The sequence below is a fragment of the Heloderma suspectum genome, chromosome 5 (genome assembly GCF_057233095.1).
Source record: "Heloderma suspectum isolate Gila_16-S chromosome 5, 16-S_ref, whole genome shotgun sequence".
NCBI lineage: Eukaryota > Metazoa > Chordata > Lepidosauria > Squamata > Helodermatidae > Heloderma > Heloderma suspectum.
Genome location: NC_139462.1, coordinates 40,807,452 through 40,821,206, shown reverse-complemented (window position 1 = coordinate 40,821,206; position 13,755 = coordinate 40,807,452). Strand labels below are relative to the sequence as shown.

At 43.6% G+C, this 13,755-nt stretch overlaps 1 protein-coding gene across 1 annotated transcript in view; it reads right to left on the bottom strand.

Annotated features, from left to right (window-relative positions):
• Positions 1–6,625, bottom strand: part of AP1AR (adaptor related protein complex 1 associated regulatory protein) — a 30,152-nt gene extending 23,527 nt beyond the window's left edge. Inside the window, exon 1 of the mRNA XM_084855875.1 lies at positions 6,148–6,625. Coding sequence (XP_084712001.1) covers positions 6,148–6,227 — 80 coding nt within the window. The 5' untranslated portion in view covers positions 6,228–6,625. The remainder of the gene's footprint in view (positions 1–6,147) is intronic.
• Positions 6,626–13,755: the final 7,130 nt, after the last annotated feature.

The window sequence follows — 13,755 nt, the reverse complement described above, 5'->3', positions numbered from 1 at the left end:
TATAGCTTTACGTTTCCAGATTCTTAAGGGTGAACCCAAGTATTTTACAGTTCAGACTAATAAGAATATTGCAGAATGCCCACCATTCCACAATTTAGCAATGATATGCAAAATACACTGATGCAAATTAGCTGCAGTTCTCTAGCCCACTAAACATTTTCAATATGGTCTTCACTGCTGAAGAATCTATCCATCCTGGCATAAAAGGCGAACACACTTTTCACCTTTACTGTTTTCCCCATTAGGACACATCAGTAACATTATTCTTTATACACTGTGCAAAGAAGCTGCCTTTATTGTAACTGGCAGAGGCAGGACTGGAAATATAATAGACATCTGGTTTCCCCCGGCACCTAAGAAGTTCGCTGCTGGCACTCTCTCATTCATCCATAAACCCACACACAACTGAGCATTACCCTGCAAACTACACAGAGCATCATGTTAACAGCATAATCCTATGTATGTTTAAACAGAAAAAGAAATCCTACAACCATTCCCCAGCCACACATATTGGCTGGGGAATGCTGGGAATTGAAGGGCTTTTTTCCTATCTAAATATGCATAAGATTGCACCCTAAGCCAAGTAAAAATTTGAGATGAAACAAATGTGGATGGTGTGAATTGGTGAGATCATCCCAAAGTCCTTGAAGTGACTGACAGTTAATTGAGCGAAACGACTACAGATTTTATTAGTGCCTATTAAATACAGGGAAAGCTATTAATGGCCCCAATGTTCTCTCTCTCATGCACACACACATATATCACAAACTCAACTTTCAGCATTTCTTTCCAAGATTAATTATAACATTCTGTTTTTGTGAGTCCTTTAATTTTGTGTGCTCTTACTAAAGTAATATTCAGAACATAAAGATTAGCTGCTGCCTGTTCGAATGTCATGTTGTTCACATTAAACCATTAATGGCAAAAATAAGAGATGGAGATTTTTTATTATTAATATTGATGTTAATAACAATAATAAATTTCTAGGTCAACTGTCAGGGCAGGTGACTGGCAATAAAATGGACTGATATAATTGATATTCATAGGGCGACAAAACAGACCTTCAATCCAACAACCTGCGCTAAAACAAACATTCTATTTAAGCTTTCATCCATTTTCTTTTATTGTTTCAACTGAGTTTCTGAAAATGAAGAGTTTTTCTTTGCTTGTCCCATCAAGCCATAAATGCTCTCTGGGTGACTTTGGGCCAGTCACTCTCAGTCTAACCTACTTCACAGGTTTTGTTGTGAGGATAAAATGGAGGAGGAGGAGGATCATGTACACCAACTTGGGCTCCTTGGAGGAAAGATGGATATAAATGAAACAAACAAACAAACCCTGAGTGAACTCTTTTATGATCTTGGGAACAATTCAGAAATGAAATGGGGGGGGGGGTCTTTTTGCATCTGAACATATATTGTAAGCAATGTAAACAGCAATCGTTCAATGAAGGAAGAAAAGAACTCTGCTTTGTAGCTCAATCCTACTACATGTCTACTCAGAAGTCCCACTGAGTCCAATGGCACTTCTTCCCAGTTAAGTGCATATAGGATTACAGCCTTCATCAAATTTTCTACTGCCTGGTTGTTACTAGAGTTTGGAAACTTACAGAGCTTTAATTTATTCTACTTGCCTTCTGCTGCAGGAATTCAAAGTAATCCACCATAAAGCAAAAGATCAGAAATGGCCCTAAGAGCCGTTTATTATTATTTCTCCTCAAGCAAGCACTCTTCACATCCACTTTTTTTTTTTTAAACACCTGGGCTGCAATCCTACTCACATGTACTTGGAAATAATCTCCACTAAAATCACTGGGACTTACTTCTTAGTACGTGTGCATCGATCAAGTTCCATGTGCCCATATGTAAGATCACAATTCCGCCAGACAGGAAATATCCCATCCCTGCAACCCACATGTGGACAACAGACGAGTAAGATCCATATGGGTGGCATAGTCCAAATCATCCTTCCCCAACCTGCTGCTCTCCAGTTATGTTGGACTACAACTCCCAATGGCCATGCTGATTGGAGGATGATGGAAATTGTAGTCCAACACAGCTGGAGGGCATCAGGTTGAGGAAAGCTGCTCCAGATCAACAACTGTAGCATAGCAGCTCCCATCCTTCTCAGCATTACTTGGTACCTGTTCTTCTAGGTACCTTAGTCTGGTTTACCGCTATTGTCACTGTCTGGATGCAGCCTAGGAATTTGGTACAAGTTGAATTGGAATCAACATGCCACAGATACATCATTACTCTGTCAACTTACTCCCTGCATGGAAACATATTCTGTTTTCTTGATTTTTGTTACCTGCTACAAGCCCCTTCATGGATCACTGCCTTGTCGTGGCGAAGGGGCTTGCGTAACTCAGTGAAGCCATAAGCTATGCCGTGCAGGGCCACCCAAGATGGACAGGTCATGGCAGAGAGTTCTGACAAAATGTGGTCCACTGGAGAAGGAAATGGCAACCCACTCCAGTATTCTTGCCAAGAAAACCCCATGGAACATCTCACAAGGCTAAAAGATATGACGCCGGAAGATGAGCCCCTCAGGTTGGAAGGTGTCCAATATACTACTGGGGAAGAAGAGCAGAGGCAATTTCCAAGTAGCACCAGAAAGAGTGAAGCGGCTGGGCCAAAGCCGAAAGGACACTCAGCTGTGGATGTGTCTGGTGGTGAAAAGAAAGTCCGATGCGGTAAAGAACAATATTGTTTAGGAACCTGGAATGTAAGATCAATGAATCAAGGTAAGCTGGAGGTGGTCAAAAATGATGGCAAGATTGAACATCGACATCTTGGGAATCTGCGAACTAAAATGGACAAGCATGGGCAATTATATCTACTACTGTGACCATTATATCTACTACTGTGGGCAACAATCCCTTATATCTACTACTGTGACCATTATATCTACTACTGTGGGCAAGAATCCGTTAGAAGTGGAGTAGCACTCATAGTCAACAAAAGGGTGGGAAAAGCAGTACTGGGGTACAATCTCAAAAACGACACAATAATCTCAGTACGAATCCAAGGCAAACCATTCAACATCACAGTAATTCAAGTCTATGCCCCAACCACTGATGCCGAAGAAGCTGAGGTTGATCGGTTCTATGAAGACCTACAGCACCTTCTAGAACTAACACCAAAAAAAGATGTTCTCTTCATCATAGGGGATTGGAATGCTAAAGTGGGAAGTCAAGAAATCACCGGGATAACAGGCAAGCATGGCCTTGGTATACAAAATGAAGCAGGACAAAGGCTAATAGAGTTTTGCCAAGAGAACATGCTGATCATAGCAAACACTCTTTTCCAACAGCACAAGAGGCGACTCTACACATGGACATCACAGATGGTCAATATCGAAATCAGATTGATTATGTCCTTTGCAGCCAAAGATGGAGAAGCTCCATACAGTCAGTAAAAACAAGACCTGGAGCTGACTGTGGCTCAGATCGTGAGCTTCTTATTGCAAAATTTCGGCTTAAATTGAAGAACGTAGGGAAAACCACTAAACCGTTCAGGTATGACCTAAATCATATCCCTTATGAATATACAGTGGAGGTGAGGAATAGATTTAAGGGATTAGACCTGATAGACAGAGTGCCTGAGGAACTATGGACGGAGGTCCGTAACATTGTTCAGGAGGCAGCAACTCAATCCATCCCAAAGAAAAAGAAATGCAAGAAAAAAGCAAAGTGGCTGTCTGATGAGGCTTTACATGTAGCTGAGGAAAGAAGGGAAGCGAAAAGGAAGGGAGGAAGGGGAAGATATATTCAACTGAATGCAGAGTTCCAGAGAATAGCAAGGAGAGACAAGAAGGCCTTCTTAAATGAACAATGCAAAGAAATCGAGGAAAACAATAGAAAGGGAAAGACTTGAGATCTTTTCAAGAAAATTGGAGATCTCAAGGGAACGTTTTGTGCAAAGACGGGCATGATAAAGGACAAAGAAGGCAGGGACCTAACAGAAGCAGATGAGATTAAGAAGAGGTGGAAAGAATTCACAGAAGAACTATACAGGAAAGATCTTAATGTCCCTGATAGCCATGATAGTCCGGTCACTGAACTTGAGCCAGACATCCTAGAGAGTGAAGTCAAGTGGGCCGTAGGAAGCATTAGTAACAACAAAGCTAGCGGAGATGACAGTATTCCAGCTGAGCTATTTAAGATCCTAAAAGATGATGCTGTTAAAGTGCTGCACTCAATATGCCAACCAATTTGGAACACTCAACAGCGGCCACAAGACTGGAAAAGGTCAGTTTACATTCCAATTCCAAGGAAGGGCAATGGAACAACCGATTGGTTCAAAATTGGGAAAGGAGTACAGTAAGGCTGTATATTGTCGCCCTGCTTATTTGATTTATATGCAGAGTACAGCATGAGAAGCGCCAGGCTGGATGAATCACAGGTCGGAATTAAGATTGCAGGAAGAATTATCAGATACGCGGATGATACCACCCTAACGGCAGAAAGCGAAGAGGATCTAAAGAGCCTCTTGTTGAGGGTGAAAGATGAGAGTGCAAAAGCTGGTTTGAAACACAACATTAAAAAAACGAAGATCATGGCATCTGGCCCCATCACTTCCTGGCATATAGAAGGGGAAGAAATGGAAGCAGTGACAGATTTTATTTTCTTGGGCTCCAAGATCACCGCAGACGGTGACTGCAGCCATGAAATTAAAAGACGCTTGCTCCTTGGGAGGAAAGCTATGGCAAACCTAGAAGCATAGTAAGAAGCAGAGACATCACCTTGCCGACAAAGGTCCGTCTAATCAAAGCTATGGTTTTCCCAGTAGTAACGTATGGCTGTGAGAGCTAGACTATAAGGAAGGCTGAGCGCCGAAGAATTGATGCTTTCGAACTGTGGTGCTGGAGAAGACTCTTACGAGTCCCCTGGACTGCAAGGAGGTCAAATCAGTCAATCCTAAAGGAAATCAACCCTGACTGCTCATTGGAAGGACAGATACTGAAGCTGAAGCTCAAATATTTTGGCCACCTAATGCGAAGAGAAAAGTCCCTGGAAAAGACCCTGATGCTGGGAAAGCCTGAAGGCAAAAGGAGAAGGGGACGGCAGAGGATGAGATGGCTAGATAGCATCACCGATGCAATGAATATGGACTTGAGCACACTCCGGGAGAGAGCGGAGGACAGGAAGGCCGGGCGTGCTATGGTCCATGGGGTCACGAAGAGTCGTACATGACTTAACGACTGAACAACAACAACGAGCTTTCAGGGTGGCTATGAGTCTAAACGTATAAATGTACAATTGCAACTCTTCTTTATTACAGATTGCGACTGTAGAACTTAAGAATCTGAATTCTTGCATCTCTGATCCACTGTAGGAAAGATGCAGAAATAAATATCACTTATACCCACGTCAGGAGAAGGAACTTGTTTAGCCCCCCTCTGCTTCCCTTCAAACAGTGTCATCTCAGCCATGAACAAATCAGTGATCTTTTGAGTGACAGGAGAAGCAAACAGGAAATACAGACACTTCGTCCCTTGTTAAGAACACAAGAGCTGGATTAGCCTGAAGGTAAATCCAGTCTGGTATCCTGTTTCCCACAGCAACCAATCAGATTCTACGGGAAAGCCCACAAGCAGGTCATGAAGGCCACAGCACTCCTCCACTGCGATCCCTCTAAGTCTCTGGCGAGATCATAAAGATACTAGGGTTTAGCATCCATAACTCTGATGATGGATTTTTTTGCCTCACACATGTGATTCTCAGTACACATTAAACGGCCGGCTGGATCAGATCAAAGGTCCAGCCAACCCACATCCTGCTTCCCCGCAGCCGCCAGCCAGAAACTCGCAAGCAAGGCTCGAAGGCAGCAGCCCTCACTCGCCCCTGCCCACTGCCGACTCATAGTCGGAGATAGACTGCCTCAGAACGTGGAGGTTCCGTTCAAGTGCTCGGGCTCCTCCGCCATTCGTTCGTTTAAACTCCCTCCCCTCCGGTCCCCAATCCGTGTTTTTTCTTTTTAAAAAGGCACTAAGCCACTCGCTAATCGCCGCATCTCGCGGGGCACATCAGAAGGGGCGCGAGGCTCCGTCGCTTAGCCACATGACAACCCAGCCTTGGTTCCGCCTCACCCCGACACGCAGCGTCAAGGCCAGCCAGGCCCGGCGTCTCCGCCCCGCGCTTACCCTCCTCCTCGCTGGATCCGTCCCGCTCGCCGCCTCGGGAAGAGCCAGCAGCACCACTGCGCCGCCCAGCTGTTCCCCATGGCATGTTGAGGGCGCAGGCACTCGTTGGCCAACACGCGCGCGCGAGCGCGCGCGCGGGAAGGGCTGGACCAGCGTCCGTTGAGCCACCAACCGCCGCAGAGATCTACGGCGCCCGTCTGCGGCTCGAGCCGCCACCGCCCAACAGCACCTACGGCCGCGAGCGAGGTGAAGAAAGGGCGGGGCCACGGCCGTGACGGAACCGCTCTCCTTTTGTGCGTGCGTGAAGAAGGGAGGCGTAGACACACACCGCGCCGCTGTGTTACGGCGCCGCTGAAAAGGACGGCGGAGGCTCCGTCCCGCCTACTTCACGGCCCCTAACGTTGTGCCGGCCGAGTCTGCCGTCTGATGCAGTCTCGGGCACCGCCCCCATGCCCCTGTCATGCCCCGCCCCGCCCCCATGCCCCTGTCATGCCCCGCCCCCATGCCCCTGTCATGCCCCGCCCCTTTCTCATTCATGGCTCCGGCAGGGACAGAAAGGAGAGGCGCATGCGCAGATGGGAACATTCTGGCTCCTCCTCTCGCGTCCCTATACTTTTATGCATGTGTCCGCCCACGGGTAAAAGGATGGGGGAAGAAGTACTAATGTGTGTAGCGTGGGAATGTTACTGGACGATTAGTCCCGCAGCGGGGGTGGCGATTCCAGGAAACGTATGAGTAAAAGAGCTACTCTAAACAGTCATGCATAGAAGATGCCGGGATGCTCAGGGCTCAGTCGCAGAATATATTGCCAAAACAAAGCCCCTTGTTGTTGTGAATTTTTCTGCATGGCAACCGTATAATCTGGATGTGCTGATGAGGGTTGATTTATGTGGCCCGGTGTTGCAGTGGGTATTGGCTGCTGTTTGCACAGAGTTTCTTGATTTGTTTTAAAGCTGGCTCCAGTCACATCTTAGGCACCTCGCAATTCCCTAGTTACCCTTCTTTGAGCTTTCAGCTCTGGAGTGCTTAATTGATGGTTTTCTATTTTGGCCTTGGCGGTGGCTGTTTTTATTGTTGCCACTTCATTGACTCCATCGCTTTGTTTCTGTAAATTCATACCCCACCTTAACTTTGGAGCAAGGAACACCATATTAAAAAGCATATTCAAAACCATCACTTAAAATCCAGATAAATAGCTAAAGCACCCCAAATGCTTCAGTTCCAACCTCAGGTGCTTCCAGACAGAGGGGGCTTAGCACTACCAATCAAAAGGCGTTGTGCACCTATTCTGTCTTTTCCTCAAAGCATTATTTTCTACTAAGCAAAAATGTGGAAGAAGTGGTAGAAAGGCATGGGAGGGGTACAAATTCCTGTGAAATTCCATGTTTAAACCAGGGCGATTGCAGCTTAAAAGCCTTGACTGGAAGCACCCCGTGGGCTTAACTCAGCATCCCAAAACCAGTCTAAAAGGACTGAACAATGTTGCCAAATTACAATGCAGTCCACAATCCAGTTAAACCAAATTGCAGAATAAATATCTATTCATGCAACCAAATCGGCACATTATGGTTGTTTTGTAAAGACTATGCTTGGTGGCTTCTTACCCATAGTGAGCTGTTTATATTTACAAAACAATGTGCACTGAATTTTTATGCACACTTTGGGGAGCATTGACCTGGGGCTCCACTTACAAAGAGGTAAGTTTCCTTGAAATCAATGAGACAGACATCCAGGTAAACATGCTTAGGATTAGAGAGTTAGTCTCCAAACTTGACTGCATACCGAATGGGTTCTTAGTTCTTTCACTGTCATGTTGAACAGAAGAATCAGAAGGAGGGGAGATGTGCTGCCATAATGGCAAGACAGAGGCTGGATTTAGGCATAACACCAAAACATACTTTGTGTTACATGCACGTGTGCTCCATCTTTACTTTCCATCATTTTTTAATTTACTTTTGCATTCCAGTTTTGTCCAAATACAGGGTTTGTGGATTCAGATAAAACAGGCAACTATGTGATTTGCTCAGCTCCCAAAATTAAATTAAGACATTGCTGCATGCGAAGGGAAAAATAAGAGCACTCGACAGCCCAAGGCTCATACAGAGAAGGCAAAACCATGGTTTGGCGTTATGTCTGAACCATACCAGAAAACCATACCATACGAACAAGTAACAAGTAACAAGTACTTCTTGTGTGTGCTTATGTTCTGCTATAAAGAACATATGCACATTGATTGCACTATATAAATCAATACAACAGGTCACTTATATAACATGCATATGAAGAAAATGTATGAAGTCAGTCTTGAAGGCATGTTACGCTGATTGCAATAGGAGGAGAGTTGAATTAGGAAACAAATCAGGTGTAGCATAACACAAATGTTGAGGTAAATTTCAGAGAGAATTACTGGATTTTTTCCCATGATAATTTGCTATGGAATTTACACTTCAATAGAACACACACACATTTTTCTACAACGAGGAAGCATAGTAGCAAATCACAACTGACAGACACTATAAATTGCAAATGGTCTCCAAAGAAAATTGAAGGACAGAATGCAATCATACATTACCCAGCATGTGTTGAAAACAGAAGTATTTTCACAGTTTACATTAGTACACTGCTGCCTTTTTGTTCTGTATAACCATATTCATCTTCTGATGTAAAAACACCCACTGAATATTTCTAACTAAGAACATGCTGTCTGTATATGACAGTACATAAATGAAAAGTGTATCCAGACTAAGACATAGTTGCTCCAAAATTGTCTTGTATTACATCAGAAAACGTATGTTCTCAGCTGAATTGGAAATTAGATTAAAGGGAAGAAAGAAGATTGAAGGCAGAAGGAAAATACTTTTTTCTTTTAAAGAAAGGTCTCAAAATGCCAGGTGTTAAGATTATTTTTAGAATTGACATCCTGTGTCTTACAGCAGCCCTGTTATAACTTTCTGTACCCTGAATGTTCCAAAAGAAGCCAGAACAGAAGAGTGAATACTTATGTGTCCATTTGTGGGCAAGCTGATAACATTTTAATTACTATAAAATAATTTTGTCTCCTGCTCCTGATAAAAATTCTGTTACAGTTTGAATGTATATCCAGTTTGGATAAATAAACAAATAGTTGTAGGCCCAGTCCTACACTAAGCACACCACAGTAGCTGCTGTGGGCAGCACATTGCAAAGATGGCATTTGGTGAAGCATGTGGGTGCCAGAACACCTTATTGTAACCTGAAGCTGTTAAGGTCTGATATATTTGAGCTGATTTGGGATGGAGACTGTGGGAGGAGAAAAGCAATGGATCCCAGGCATGGCATAATGACATTGGAAGCTGAAGAAATCTCTATTGAAGCTTGACACCTACTTCTGGCTATCACTTAATGAGTCCAGGTATGCTCCTTTTATGAACTATGGGTGCAATCATGTTGCACCCACAGAAAAAAAAATCCTACAACTCCCAGCATTCCCCAGACTGCCATTCTAGCTGGGGAATCCTAGGAATTGTAAGCCTTTTTTCTGTCTAAACATGCATAGGATTGCACCCTATGTCATTCTGTGCCCTTCTATGGTCTTTGTCACAGTTGTCATTTGCTGTACTGAGACATCTCCTAGTTATCATTTCCTCCTGTGTTAGTGTGCTTCCTGATGGCATGGCTAGGAGTGATGGTAGCAGGAATACATACTCTGTCCCCATCAAACCAAAAGGACCTTGGCAAAAAGATTATTCTAGCTTACTGTCTCTAAGTGTAATGCCCCTTCCTTCAGTGCTGATCCTGCTTTCCTAAACCTCTAAATTAGTTCAACTTACATTAATACAACACCAATATGTGGTGCCACAGTGAATGAACTGGATGAGGAAAGACCACAAGGGACAGAAAGGTTCAGAGTCTGCAGGGAATTAGGGAGCAACACCTTTCCACGATGAAATGACATTAAGCAGCAGGAGTGCCATGTACATGTATCCTATCTCCAACTCTTTGTATGCCATTTTAAAGAAATAAAAATGAACAGCAGTGCATGTGGTGTGTATGTTGTCATTTTGCCTCTTCACTTTCAGTGTGAAATAGTCTAAGGCCAATACTGGAGGGAGGAGAGAAATCAAGGTTTCAGCATTACACTGAAATTGTAACAAGTTGTTTGTTTGTTTGTTTAATTAATTTCTATACCGCCCCAAAGCTGACGCTCTCTGCAGTGTTTAGAACAATTCATTTACAACAATTTATCTAATTTCACTACTGCATGCTTAGTAATACAGACTGCCTTGCAAATAAACTGCCGTGGAAGCTTTAGAGTCAAGATATTTTAGGACGGGGTAGGGAACCTCTTTCAGCCCGAGGACCAAATTAAATTCTCAGGGGCCACATTCCAATGAGGGGGGGAAGGGGGCAGGGCCAAAGGCAAAGGGTGAAGGGCTAAAAAATCAATCAAAACCCAGCGTTAGGGTGTAATCCTATGTATGTTTAGACAGAAAAAGTCCTACAACTCCCAGCTGGGTCTTGCTGGGAATTGTAGGATCTTTTTCTGTCTAAACATGCATAAGATTGAACCTTAAAGCTCTTTCTCCCAGTAACCACACCTTAGGAGAGACATTTCAGCCTTTTAGAATAGGGAAAAAAACTGTGCAAAAGCTGAGAAACCAACGATTTGTGGACGGGGTGGGGCCAGTGGAAGGGCCATGGCCATCTGGGGAACCCCGGTGGGCTGGATTTGGTCCCTGGGGCTGAGGTTCCCCACCCTTGTTTTAGGATGTTGTAATTGTCAGCCGATTTTCTTTGGATGACTACTTTTGAGAACATTATGTTGAAAGGGAGCAACAAATTATACAAACGTTGTAAGTAAATAAACTGTCCATGTGGACCAGATGCAGAGTATTTGTGGAATAAGCTATGCTTTTATGTTTTCTTTAATCTCAGCATTTTGTTTACTTCATTGCCAAGATAAGATTCTTCAGTCATTTGGCCTTCAATATCTTAATAGGATTTAGAGAACAAATAGTTTCCAGGAGTCTTCACAGACAATGACTGTATAAGGCCTTAAAAAAATTACAGTAATCAATATATCATTCCAGTATGCCCTTATGCTGTCATCTTGTGCTTGATACAGGGGATCACTGACTTTTGTTCTGTGAAGCAGCGAGAAAGGAAGAACAAGTTACACAGGCTGGGCTCTGATGCTAAAACCCTCCATGCAAAACATCCCAGTGGATATAGGAAATTGCTTTATACCAGGTCAGAATATTTGTCCATCTAGCCCAGTATCTAGTATAATGGGTAAGATCTCTCCAGGGTGCCAGGCAGACACTACATCACCGATTGCCTGATGAAAGGTGTTTAACATAGGACATTCCACATTCAAAACATCTGCTCTTAGCACTGAGCTATAGTCCCTATGTAAATTGTTGCATGGAGAAAGTAAAGCAGGGGTAGGGAAGCCATAGGCCATGTGTGGTCCTCACACTGATTTTATGTGGCCCTGGAGCTATCTGGCTCTCCTGTTCTTTTCCTTCCCCCAGGGCCAGCCCAAGATATTTTGCAGCCTGAGGCAAGGACAAGATGGCACCCCCTCCCCATTCCACATACAAAAGCTAACTGGAGTGGCTGTTGACTCTTACTGCAACACTGACAATGGGATAGTGTCCTCAACCACACCTGAGGCAGCAGGCTAGTTTAAGGGGCTCGGACAGACAGTGCTCTCCAACTGCTGCCACTGTCCCCCAGCATTTGCTGCCTGAAGCAGTGCCCCACTCTTCCTAATGGTAGGACCAGTCCTGCCTTCCCCGTTGTTGAGTTCCTTTTGCATTCTTGCCCCCATAGTGTTATCAGACTCTTCCTCTGTGAACTAGCTCCAGACACTTCCTCTTCTGTGTGTGTGTGAGAGAGAGGGAAAATGGGGGGGTGGGGAAATGGTGGTGGTGGTGGTAATAACAGCTGGCGGGGAAAGAAGGTGAGCCTGAGTTAAAAGACAAAATGAAACCCAGAGGGATAAACAAGGGGAGGCGGGGGGAAATGCCCTTTACAAGGAACGATCAGAAGTAGTTCTCATTTTTTTTCAGGTAGAAATGACCTCTTGAAGGAATAATCAGAATTAGTGCTCTTATTCATTTTAAAATGCATAACTCACTTTCTGAACAGTAAAATTGCTCATACGTCACGTGCTGGATTTCCTCTCACAGATCTGCCTAGCAACGGATGGCACTTCAGCCAATCAGACAAATGGATTGGTTCTTGACCAATTGAGGAGGAAAGGCTGGAAATTCCTACAGCCTTGAGAAGCAGGTTCATCTGGGAAGCAGATGCACCAGATCACAAAGAAAGAAAGAGAGAGGGAGAAAGACAGAGATGGGGGGGGGGGTGCCCAAAAGAGAGGGAATGTGGTGCCAGAGAGAAAAAGGTGGCTCTGCCCACTGTTGCCTCTACCCCTGTCTACTGCCAGCATGCTGCCCCATCCACGGCAAGCTTTTCCCCTACCCACCTCCAGAATGCGCCCCCAAACAGATTACTTCCAAGGGTATGCAACTCTCGAAGGGACAAAAAACTTCCCCACTCCTGAAGTCTAATTTGGTTCAGTCATTATGACTGGTGCCATTTCGCACTGTTTGCTTATTGTATGCTTTTTAATAGTAAAATATTTTAGAAATATTTTAATTCTACGTTTTTGTATAAGAATTTGAAGTCCTCTGTGGGATTATTTTGCTAAGAAAGGAGATATAAATCTCAAATAAATAAAATTAATACATTCTGGGTGGTAATTCATGTGAGATCAGCCACCCGTGTTTTACTCGCCAAACTCATGGTTTAATTGCTGTTGGAAATGGCATCAGTCAGTCTAGTTGTGCAAAATCAGACATAATTTCCTCCAGGTAGTTCGACATTCATGCAGTTCAATCCTATACATGTCTACTCAAAAGTGAGCCCTTCTGAGGTCAATGGGACTCACTCTGAGGTATGTGAGCACAGATTGCAGTCTGAATCATTTTTTTAAAAAATCAATTTTTTATTGTGAATTTCAACAAACAAAAAACGACATAAAAAACCCCAAAGAAAGAAAAAAGTATAACAACATTCTAAAACCCTCAGTTTCGAATTATTACAATATTCTAGAAAGGGTAAAAAAAAGAGGGGAAAGGTATAGGTTACACACAAACTTCTGTAAAAGCAGACGAAATACCCACATATAAGTCCATTTGCAAGTTACACCTGTATACCACTCTTTCAAATGTTGCTAGCGTTGTTAAGTCTTCATTGCATTATAGGTGGTGAGCTTTTATCCTTCCAGTATCGTAGTATCAGTCTTTTAGCAACCAAAGGGGCGCAAAAGATCCATTTACGCTGACCATGTGTTACATTCCAAGAAGGAGGTAAGTAATTTCAAAGAACATTTACATCAGTAAATATTAAAGACCTTTCCAATACAAAATTTTAAATCACTTATACTTTCTCCAGTGGTGCTTGTGGCCTTCCCAAAGCCATCTGGTTGGCCACTGTGGGAGGTAGGATGCTGGACTAGAAATACATTTAATCTGATTCATCATGGGTTTTTTAAAATGTTCTTGTGTCTGAAGCAGTTCATACACTGGCATTGCTCATGAGGTAAATATATAACTGCTT